The sequence below is a fragment of the Rhinopithecus roxellana genome, chromosome 1, assembly GCF_007565055.1.
Source record: "Rhinopithecus roxellana isolate Shanxi Qingling chromosome 1, ASM756505v1, whole genome shotgun sequence".
Taxonomy (NCBI): domain Eukaryota; kingdom Metazoa; phylum Chordata; class Mammalia; order Primates; family Cercopithecidae; genus Rhinopithecus; species Rhinopithecus roxellana.
The window spans coordinates 153,385,559-153,397,786 of NC_044549.1; the positions used below are offsets into that span (position 1 = coordinate 153,385,559).

Sequence of the window (12,228 nt, forward strand, 5' to 3'; positions counted from 1 at the left end):
GAGAAAATTGATTCGAAGCCCTTTAAATCACAGAGCTCTTTTCTGAGTATGACTTCGGCCAATTTTAAGGAGTTAAGTTACAGAATTCCATAATTCTCTAATGATAAGCCTAGGAACAAACAAACAATAAACTTTTTAAAATGCCAAGTATCCAATACTGCATATCATTAGATTTTTAAAATATAAAATGATATAAAAATGAGAAGCAGAAAGATCATTTGCTGTAAGAAAACAAGTTGAGAAAAATATGTTCTGATAATGTATTGCTTAGTTAAATGCAGCAAGAGATTAATCTATATGACTTCGTAAAGGAATAAAGAATTATTATTTCTGAATAAAATACACCTCCTAGTAACCTTTCTCTTAGATGATTCCAGTTATATTAGTTATTTTAATAACTAACTTCCAGTTAATTTATTTAAACATTCAGTAATCTCCCCTTGTTACCATTAACACATTACACAGGATGGCATGAAGCCTGTGTACTGTTTTGTGTTTTACAAGTATTGTTTGAATTAGTCTCATCATTTTAAGATATGAAGTTATTACATGCAAACCCAGGTTCCTAGTTGCTCGTTTAAAAAATTAATATTTAATAGTTTAATATTGTGATAATTTAATATTTTAAATAATTTAATCCTAGGCCTACTTTCCCCTGTGACAACAGTCTGGGATTGTAAAGCAGATGTCCTTGTAGATAGAGTATATAAGCTCATTTTGCCACAGTCTCTGTACTTATCATTTGGCTCATTTATGCTACCTCCCTGACCCCAATGACATTTGAGTTTGCTATCTCTAAAGCAGCCCATTATTACTCATCAAAGTGATTTGTTATATGAAAAGGGTCTGATAATTTAATATTGATAAAAATTTCCATGCTGATTGATTTATATCATGTTCTCCATATTAATTTATGGAGAAGAGTGAAGCTATAGTTAAAAAAAAAATACCATGTAGCTGATGATACCTATAAAACCAAATTAACTAATAATAATAACATAAATGAAGAAAAAAGAGAAGGAGTAGAAGGAAGGGGGGCAAAGAAATGGGGGAAGAGGAGAAGAATAGGGAGAAAGAAGAAAAGGGAAAAGCAAAGGATTTTCCTGTTACTCTTTTAGTAGGAAAAGAAATATAAGCTTTATTTAAATTATTCATTTTTAAAATCAATAGTTTTTATAATGTTCATATGCAAGATCAGTTTAATTTTAAATAGACACTCCATGGTGCAGTGAACAGATCACTCAAAATAGTATGGGAGGCTGATAAGCATTACACTGGCTCATCACAAATACACTAACCTAGAGTCAATCTAAACAAACTCAGGCAAGAATGCGGATTCAGTTATTCTGCTCTGGACCAGGGAACGACTCTTCGGAAGCATGCCTTACAATGAGCATTCATTTTAAATCCAAAACCTAGAGGTAAGTTACTTGAACCATCACCAAGAATCTCTAAGCACTTTATTTAGCACATTCTTCCTCAATACTCTGTGAACTAAGAAATAGCTTAGATAACAGATTAATATGCTCAATGTTACTATTTTCTTCATCATGGAAGAGGCACAAAAAGGCACGGGATACATATCTTACATGATTTATGAAACAGCTATGGCAAGAAGTGAAAATTATCTTGTTATGATAAACACGAACCCATGTATTAGTGGCACGAGCTACTGACTTCTGCCCCTCACCAATAAAATCTAACAGCCACTCAATTGTAAGATTAGATCAAGCCCCAGATGACACTCAGACTTTGATGGAGGAAGTGCTTCCATTGTGAAAGAAAACTGATAAATCTTATTTACCATCGAAGAGTTTGTCTGTACATCTTGTCCTTTGATGGGCTATTCTTAAGAGTCTCTAAATTCCAGAGGGCTACGCAATTGGCTGGGTTGCATTAGATTTCTGCAGAGCTGGCAGCCTTTTTCTAAAAGTCTTACATTACAGGTAACCTGATGACAGGGAGGGTGGGCCGCAGGCCGCATCTCAGCCTGCCTGCGGAGCCAAAGGGAGTGAGCTTGCGAGCCCAAGACCCATAGGCTGAGATCAATGGAACTCTCCGGGGAACTGGCTGTTCCCCTTTCAAACGCCACCTCCCTAATCTCTCCACTTGCTCAAGTCAAATTCTCCAAAGCTCTGAACATGACACGAAGCTGGCATGGTTAAGAAAGGCAAAGGAAGAACGCTCTCTATAAATCATGGGTGAAGGCTGAAGGGAACAAATTTATGGGCAGTTAACAGAGTCAGAATTGAGGGCTCCTGCTGGGAACGACAATTGTTTCCTTTAATTATGAGAAAAAAAGTTTCTTCCCATTTATTAAAGGTTTACCGTATGCTGGACATTGTGCTGGGCGCTAGATCAGGCTGTCTGCCATACAAGACCTTGAGGTCAATGACAGGAGAAAGATATACCAGCAAAAAGTGATCCTATGTCCTAAGGGTAGGATCCTTACTTCAGTCTGAGCACAATTTAAAAAACAACAAAACAAAAAAACAATCTGAGGACTTTCATGGTGTGAGAACACAGAGAGTACTCTTGTACCATGAGCTGTGAAAAATAGCTCTCAAACGGGCAAAGGTGTGTGAGGCCAATAACTGAGACAGACTGACCTGTATTCACCAAGAAGCCTCATCACTAGAGTGAAGCACAAAGAAACGCTTCCCCTGCAAGCGGGGTTCCTTACCAGGACTCTCAATTCTCAAGCAGGTGCCACAGAAAGCTTTCTTTTTCCCTCACCAGCAACTCCCACAGCCTTCCTTATCAGTACAGAGAATTCTTTCTAATGGCCATATGGTTATTTCTTATAATATACTACAATTTATTAACGCCACCAGTTTTTCACTGGTGACTGATTAGGTTACTTCCAGCAGTTTGTACATTAATATGCTGACTCTGCAATAAGGAAGGCCCACTGTTATTCTTTAACACCAAGAATACAAAAAGGCATTCCCATAATGAAGCCTCAGATTAAAAATGAGGAACGAATGTCAGAAATCAACAGGCTCTTAAATCTGGAAACGGCGTTTCCTTGCACTGGCAAGGAGAACCTACATCTGGCTTGGGCAGGCTTCGGAAAGCGGCAGAGCCAGCCTGCAGAAGTCTGCATTCAGGAGAGGCTGTTACCACCCTTGACCATCTAGTCATATATTTGGATAGTGGATAGTATCACAGTCCCTCTATAAAGTGTGCATGTTAATAACCCAAAAGCATTAAGAAAAAAACATTAGTTGGAATTTTATTTTTCATTCTCTCAAATGGTTACCTTTAGTACAACTAAAGGTACTAAAGTTTTGTCGAAGCCTCAGGAAAACGTCAGTAAACTCACAAACCGAAGAAATTCAAATTCAGACTCAATAAACACTTGGGACCATATGAGCAGCTAGGTGCTAATAGGTATGTTTACATGAAGTAATCTTCATGATAAGGAAAGTATTAATGTTCCCATTTGTAGGTGAGAAAAGTAAGGTTTAGAGACATTGAATTTTTGGTGAAAATCCCATATACTGTTAGTAAGTTTCATAGTTGAAATCTGAATTTAAGTTTCTTGCCATCTCCACACTACCATTCTTTCAACTGTTCTATGATTAATGATTCCCAGCTACAATGCTAGACCAGCACTACATTATATTAAATGGTAGGCCTCTGTAACTAGTATCAATTAAATTGTGGAAATAAGAAAATCTGAAACTAAAGTAAATGTTGGTTCGTGGTGTATGTATGTGTGTGTGAAACAGAGAAGATGAAAAATGTTGTCTTATTTTACCTCATTTCATTGAAAGAAGTTTAAAATAAATACCATATTTTTGTAGAACTGGAAACACAATCACATTTGTTATTTAAAACACAGAAAAGCAAAGGAAAAATGCACATATATTTTAAATATATTAGCTGTATTTTGACAGTAATCCTGAGGGTAAAACCAGAAAAGTTAAAAAAGAAAACTTGACATGAAAGGATTGCAAGTGATAAAATGGTACTAAAAATATTTTTATTAAAGAATTACCAGAAGACTATGTGATAAACATGACCTCCCTCTAATGACAGTTGCTTCTGTTTCTTCCAGTTTGTGGGCAGTTCTAAAATGCAGCATTTTATTTTGAAAAATTGCTTTAAAAAGGACAAATGCCTAAGAAATAGGTGTTGCATGATAAGGCACAAAAAATTTCTCTACTAGTTGGACTCTGTGACATAAGAGGCAAGCTCCAAACTACACAGGCAGTGCCTGCTCCTGTATGCCCCTCCCTGCTCTCAATCCAGAGGAGAGACAGTCTAACTAGGATGGTGGAGAGACTTGAATTGGGGTGAGAAAGGCCTGGATTCTTCCCCATCCTTGGCTGGTTATTAACCATGTGACTTTTATGTCTCCGAGTTTCCTCATCTATAAAACTGGGGATTACAAACTTGGTTATGAGGCTCAACTGAGACACATAGATGAAAAAATCCTTTTTAAAATGGGAAGTCTGTTTATAAACATGAGGCTAGGCCAGGTGTGGTGGCTCACACCTGTAATCCCAACACTTTGGGAGGCTGAGGCGGGCGGATCACGAGGACAGGAGATGGAGACAATCCTGGCTAATACGGTGAAACCCTGTCTCTACTAAAAATACAAAAATTAGCTGGGTGTGGTGACGGGCGCCTGTAGTTCCAGCTACTTGGGAGGCTGAGGCAGGAGAATGGCATGAACCCAGAAGGTGGAGCTTGCAGTGAGCCCAGATCGCGCCACTGCACTCCAGCCTGGGTGACAGAGCAAGACTCTGTCTCAAAAAATAATTAATTAAATTAAATTAAATTAAATTAAATTAACATAAGAATATACAATTTGGCTCAAAGAATTAGAAGCTAAGATGCAGGTATCCATGACGAAAAACTTACATCATTTTAGGTGATCTCAGTAGCTGTTCAGATAAGGGTTCAAGTACCCTAATTTAGAAGAAATGCAACTGGGCCTGAAATAAGCCTGGTTGTGAACAAGAAAGAAATTTAATAAAAATATAATTACCGTGTGATAAATGAGTAGAAACCGTATTGTAAAATGTATAGGTAGAATGCAGCAAATTGAACAAAAATCCAAGAGACGCAAAATCACTTAACCAAGGACACTCACAAATGGCAGATGATATATCAGTAAGAACCAAAGTCCTTCTAAAAACTTTCTATGTTAATTATTAATACTATCATCTCACCTTAAGAAAACAGAGTAGGTTTCACCATCCTCATCCTCTTTCTGATCTGAGGCGCAGACTGAATTTTAGAAAGATAAAGCGACTTGGCTAAGTGTGCATCGATGATCAAGACCGTAACACAGGTTTTCTGTCTCCCAGTCAGTGTTCTTTGCTTGTCATCACAGTGCAGCCCTTTTTTTCAGGCCACTGATATTACTGCTGTCACATGTAAGGAAATTTTACCAGTGTACTCCTCCAGAATATTTTCTTTTCTTTTAAACCTACGATTTTGGTAAAGATCTCCAAACTTTTGGAGTGAGACAATTAACTTCTCTGAAAGAGGGGCTTTGATTGATGGTTTAGGATTGTGCTAAACCGGAAAATAACTTTAGTTTTTTTTTTTTTTTTTGGAGGGGGGAGACAGACTCTTGTTCTGTTGCCCAGGCTGGAGTGCAGTGGCGCCATCTCAGCTCATCACAACCTCTGCCTCCTGGGTTCAAGCGATTCTCCTTTCTTAGTCACCCCAGTAGCTGAGACTACAGGCACCTGCCACCACGTCTGGCTAATTTTTGTATTTTTAGTAGAGACAGGGTTTCACTCTGTTGGCCAGGCTGGTCTTCAACTCCTGACCTCATGACCCACCCGCCTCAGCCTCCCAAAGTGCTGGAATTAGAGGTGTGAGCCCATCACGCCCAGCTGACTTTAAGATTTCTATATGAGAAAGTAGTGAGGAAGGGACAGGGAAGGATAACTAATCTGATGTCTTACTTACACCAAGCTTCATCTCCATGGTTTTCTAACAATTTTACAGGGAAAAAAAGCGATTATTCATTTAGCAGCTCTAAGATGCCCATCATCTCGTCAGACATGCCCACTCCTCATACAGTGGAGCCCTGGCGGAGTAAACTAAACTAGGAACTGTTAGCTTTGAAGACTGGTGATTGTAAATGTCCAGTTGGTGACCTAAGAGATATCAGTGCTCCATTTATAAAATGGTTATTCTAGTGGCTCTTTAGCAAGATCCTACTTAGATCAATCAACCAACTATTTGAAGCCTATAAACTCTAAGTTTACTCACCTGCAGTATCCATCGCCTCCAGAATTATAAATGTAAAGGAAACTAAGGATTATGACACAATTTATGAGTAACAAGTGGAGGAGAGATCAAGTTTTAAGCTGATACTTTTGCTCTACAATTGAAATATGAGCCACAGGAGACTTATTTCATAAACCACAAGAGGAAAGAACTAAAATAACATTAATTTTTAGACAATTTGGGGAGATCCTGATATAAAATGGTTGAAAGAAAGGATACAATCCAGTGAGAGGGAAGAAGAAATGAAAAACAAGCCCAGCTACACACAAGTTTCTGTAACTTTAGGCATGCCTCTTAACTTAACCTCCAACTTCTTCAGCTTTCCTCGCTAGTATAGTGAGACTTATAAAACTTGTCCTGTGTACTTCACAAAGAAAGGAGGTGAAAAGGAGGAAATGGATGTAAAATGATGTTAGAGTGTAATAGGTTTTATGCATGCAGATCATTTTATAAAATACACAACTAAAGACTGGAATGAACTAGGTACTATATATAAGATAAACATAGAAATGCTTTCCAAAGAAACCCATTTGTCAAAGAGGGAAAAAAGTGTCAAAACAATTCTAAAGCCACTTTTTATTAAGATGATGATATTTGGAAGCATTTCTACAATCCATATAAACGTTAAGTTGTTTGACAAACATACCACTTTGGTCTTGAACATTCTTTGATCAACCACTTAAAACCAACTTTGTAGGTGTCCTCTTTTATACTTGACCTTTATTCGTGTTATAATACATTTCAAAATGCACTTCGAAATAAAATGTTCTTGTATCAAATTTATGAAAAAGAAAATTCCACGCTTCCTTAGAAAAGCTATATACAGAAAGATTTTTTAAAACAATTTCTTTGGACTAATTCTTGCATCTTCCTAATTTATGAAAAGAAAATTCCATGCTTCCTTAGAAAAGTTATATGCAGAAAGATTTTTTTAAACAATTTCTTTGGACTAATTCAGGGCCCTGATATGTATATTTAAGGGCTTCCTTTTTCGAAAAGAATATTTCTAAATTAAATAAATATATACGTATCAATAAATTATAATTCACTGATAAATTATTACAATAAATAGTAATTTATTATAAGAAATTATACAGTTTACTGATAAATTATAATTTATTGATACCTACATGTATAAACATATTCATCCTTCCTTCATAAATAGGATTTTATTTTCTGAATTTTTATAACACTATATTTATTATTTTATTGTTTTTAAAATCACACCTTAATGTGACACTTACTTCTTTGACAATAATGAGACTGGCAAACACTTTTCTGGAGACTGTAAAAACATATCCCATGATTATGATACTTCTTGTTGGCACAGTGCTCTTTACTTTGCCATCAACTTTCATATACAACAGTGTGAAGCAGGCAGGAGCACACTGACTGAAGTTGCCAGGAGCTGGCTAGAATGCAGACGTTTGGTTCCTAAATTGGGACTTTTCCCACTAACTGGCACTCTCTCTCTCTCTGTGGTTCAGTATTAAATATTCAAAGGCAAATTTTCCACCATTGAACGTGGAATCGCTAAACTGGAAAGGGGGAGAAATCCCTGGGATGTGGTGAAGCCCGTCCTTGGACTGGGGTCAGACATGTGCGTGCCCGCTGCTCTTACCGTCCAGGTGGCCGACTTGGCGGTGCTCGACTGCTGGAAGGACACGTCGAAACTGTGCGGGCCTGGGTAGTCAGTGTTGGAGGGGATGGCGGGTGATGGCGAGAGGGCGTCGAAGGTGGAGCTGGGCTGCGCGTAGGGCGAGGGCGCCGTGACGCTGTTCTGCGCGTGGTCTGTGTTATAGGGACTGGTGGACGAGGAGCCGTTCTGAATCTGCTGGTCCATGCTGTTCAAGAGCCCCAGGTTCGTGTACTGTGGCTGCAAGGACACCCAGAAACCCCAATATTAGCCGTTGAAGCCACAGATCATTGCTCCAAAAAAGGCATCCATGGGTGAATGCATTCTACAGAGATGGACCTCAGGTTGGAAACACTTCACATTCAAAGTAAAACCGTTGATTTTTGACAAACAGAGAAAACACGAGAAGTCTGAGCATGTGTGTGTGTGTAATGGCTTTTCCAGATCACTCAGCTCTGTGTGCTGCCTCTGGAGACTGACTTCCTAAAGAGCATTTGAAAGTAGAGTATATGCTTATTCACAAACTAGGCAAAACGTTCCCAGTGCTCAGTAGCTGCTTAGGAAGTCTTTAAATGAATACCGCCTGTTATTCCATTTTGAGGTTGTTGGGAGTGGTGGGGGGAATGTTACACAAAATGAGAAAGACCACTTGGTAGGTATGTTCCAGAGGGGATTTAAGTGTTAAATTGTTGCATAGGGGGCAAAATCAAATGACCTTCGAATTATCTCTTAGTCTTACAATTCTACATTCTGTCCCAGAGTACCAATAGTGTATCACCCAGCCACCTAAGGACTGGTTTCACAAAGCCTGGAGGATCATGCGTAGCAGGGTTAGGGAGACCCAACTGTGTATTTTAAAAAGTAACATGCTAGTAAATCATCCAAACTGGTCTAATTTTTTTTATTTGTTCTTTCATTTTCTTAATAGAAATTTATTCTTTTCTAGAGTAGAACATTTGTAAGAGAAATACCAACTAGTTATGAAGAAAATTCTATGCTCAATGTAATTCAAAAATACATTAGCTCACGTATTTCCTTCTGCCAGATGTTTTTATGTCTTCTATGTGAATGGGCCCAAGCACAGAGTGAAAGTACTCAAGAACATATTTATGAAAGAATAAGTTAATTTTGCCTCAGTTTACTGTATAGAAAACTTTACTGTATTACTATCAGAGAGGTAAAGCCTTTGCCCTAGCATCCGCTAACACAATGACTGGGGCGTTCGGAGCTGAATCTTCTGGTTCAGAGTTCAGGGCTCTGCCCATGCCATCAAAACTGTCAGCCTGAGTAGGCAAATCAGCCTATCATCATTTCTAAACCTGAGCCAAAATGAACAGAAGGAGCAACCAGCTTATGGTACAGTTGTTTTTCCTTTGTAAAACCTTCCAACACATAGAAATCTTGTTTCATCAATCTAATGAACGAGAAAAAAAAAAACAAAAGCAAGATTAAGGCAGTCCTATTCATACATATTTTATAAAGGAAATAGGCCTAGCTCTTCAATTGAAATGTAACTGAGAGTCCCAGATTAAGTAAAACTATAGAGAAGAACAAACTTACAAAGAAATAGGAGATAGCCGTATCTTTTTTAAAATTTCAAACTTTTAATTATTTTACTAATTAATATTATTATTATTATTTTCACAGGGGGAGGAGAAGTAGGCTCTGCCATTCCATTCAGTCCGGGAAGCATTTGTCTAAATATTACTAGTCGCATGCCCATTCCATTACATTCATGCATTCGCATTCCACTGCCAAATGCCATGTCCCCATTTGCTCTTCAAATAACTATTAATCTCTTTACACTTATCCCCATGCTGACAAGAGCAGCTGTTTGTCTCGCCTTGTCTCCGCTCTGACTTCTATAGCTGCTATCCACTGCTTATCCACCATCTTCGGCTTTCTCTCCCGGTGAGTGTGGCCAAACTGCAGGTAAGACAACTAGGGGACAAAAAAATAAAACCTGATCCCATATAAATAGTCCCCACCCCGGCTGAACTACAGTTCTTAGGTATCCAAGCCTGAGGCAACAGCCTGGGAAGGGGATTGAGAAGATACTCTTTGTGTTGAAGTTAAGGGTCAGTATACAAAGCACTCCTGAACGTCCTGTAGGAATCAGATAATGCTTCCAAAGGCACGTGCCTCCCTACAGCAGTACAATTAGGGAGGCAGCCGTCCCTGACAAAAAGGACAAAGAAACTCACAGCACTTTCTCGCAGGCAGTAAAATGCCTGTTGGGCCACCCCCTTCCCTCCTGCTTCTAGCTGCACAGAAGGAACCCCAGCTAATTGTGGGCTTGGATGAGAACAAAGACGCATGGGCCCCTTGATTTTTGTTTTTTAACCCAATATAAATGAAGAAAAAAGTTTTGGGACCACACTTTAAAAGCCAGTGAGCAAACACTCTTCAATTCAACAAGGACTTAAAAAAAGGGAAAATTCCATGTAAGGGGCAAAAAAAAAAAAAAAAAAATGTTTTGCTTCTGTTCTTGATTGAGTGGGTTCTGAACAGCAGGAGATCCATGTCCAGGGTGGTTTGGAGAAGGCCCCTATCCCCAAGGGGGTAGCAGGAAAATGTCCTTGACTTGGTGAACTTGGTCTGCCTCTGAGCCACCTGAGGAACCTGTGTTTTGAGGCAGGGTTTTTGGCCTTAAGGCAACATTTCCTCAGTCTCCCTTTGCAGTTCAAAGTATATGGTGACTCTGCTGCAATACATTTCTTTCTTCAAATCCTGCCATTGTTTTGTTGACCAACAATTAACGGGACCTCAAAATAAGCCATGCTACTTTGCACACTAACTGGCCTTCCTTCCTATTTCTCCTTGTGGATGGGCCTGGACAAGGCTGGTTCAGGCTGAAGGCCTCCCAGGCTGTTCTTCCACTGTCCTGAAACAGTGTTTGATGCCATATAATGCCAAGGGTAAACAAGCCTGATTTAGGCACTGCTTTATCCTAGGGCTTCACCGGTGAAATTAATAAAACTTACCTGAGCAACTTGAAAGTTGGTTCCCAGAAAATACATTTCTGGTTTATAAATCTCCTGTTATGCTCATATAACATTAATAATTATCTGTCTTTGATGATGTGTCTAAACTGAACAGCAGAAAATAAAAAGGTCATACTTTCTGGGAAATTTTAAAGGAAGAAATCATTTTTAATGAGATGAAAATGTTTTAATGAATAAAAAAAGCTAATGACAATTTTGAAAAAGGGTTTAGGGTTTGGGCTGTATATTGCTATATGATTTCTTAAGTAAACTGATTTTATGGATATTAAGAAAAAGAAAGGGAAAATTCCATTTACTGAGGAGTCACAAAAGTGTCCTTTGGAATGAAAGTAAGACTGAACAATTGAGAAGCAACAAAGAAGCAGAAACTATATTTCAAACATCATTAATAGCACTGTGGGTACTGATGGGTCTACTTTTTTTTTTTTTTTTTTTAAGATGGAGTCTCGCTCTGTCGCCCAGGCTGGAGTGCAGTGGCTGATCTCGGCTCACTGCAACCTCCACCTCCCGGGTTCACGCCATTCTCCTGCCTCAGCCTCCCGAGTAGCTGGGACTACGGGTGCCTGCCACCATGCTCGGCTAATTTTTTGTATTTTTAGTAGAGATGGGGTTTCACCGTGTTAGCCAGGATGGTCTTGATGTCCTGATCTCGTGATCTGCCCACCTCGGCCTCCCAAAGTGTTGGGATTACAGGCGTGAGCCACCGCGCCCGGCCTATCCTCCTGTTTAGGCCTGATGGGTCTATTTTTAAGTGTCATAGTTTTAAATTATATACAGTTCCAGGTGAGATTTTGTACATAAGAACAAGATCTGTTACCAATGCTAAATCCTCAAATAATATAACATAAAAGTATATTTCTTAGGATTGATGAGAAACAGCCTACTACACAAAATAAAAGTGGGAAAACACATTTCAATTGAAACTCTTCTCAAGTAATACTTTACAGAAATATAAGCCAAGTAGTATACTCCATTGTCTTTTCCTGGAAAGCATAAAACCGACACCACTAACTTTGAATGTTAGCTTCAAATGAACAGAAATAACAAGCCCACCAAAGTCAGAACTGAGTGATTAGAAATCCATTTACATACTTTTCTTAGTTTATTAAAAATCAATAAATCATAAGCCTGCCATTAGTTCTTCAGAAGTTAATTTTTAAAATATCTAAAGAAAATATTCTTATTTACTTATTCCTTTGATTTAAAGAAAGATCGCCTGTGTTAACAGGGTACAATTGGAGGCCAAGGTTGGGCCATTATAGCCCAGAAGAACAAGTGTTACCCAGACGGGTCCAGTAAAACAATTTGTAGTGCTCAGTGCAAGATGAA

At 38.6% G+C, this 12,228-nt stretch overlaps 1 protein-coding gene across 8 annotated transcripts in view; it reads right to left on the reverse strand.

Moving 5' to 3' along the window:
- Positions 1 to 12,228, reverse strand: part of TP63 (tumor protein p63) — a 275,111-nt gene that overhangs the window by 81,530 nt on the left and 181,353 nt on the right. For all 8 annotated transcript variants that reach the window (XM_030932301.1, XM_030932295.1, XM_030932290.1 and 5 more), the window contains one exon: positions 7,880 to 8,134. In XM_030932301.1, coding sequence (XP_030788161.1) covers positions 7,880 to 8,134 — 255 coding nt within the window. The remainder of the gene's footprint in view (positions 1 to 7,879; positions 8,135 to 12,228) is intronic.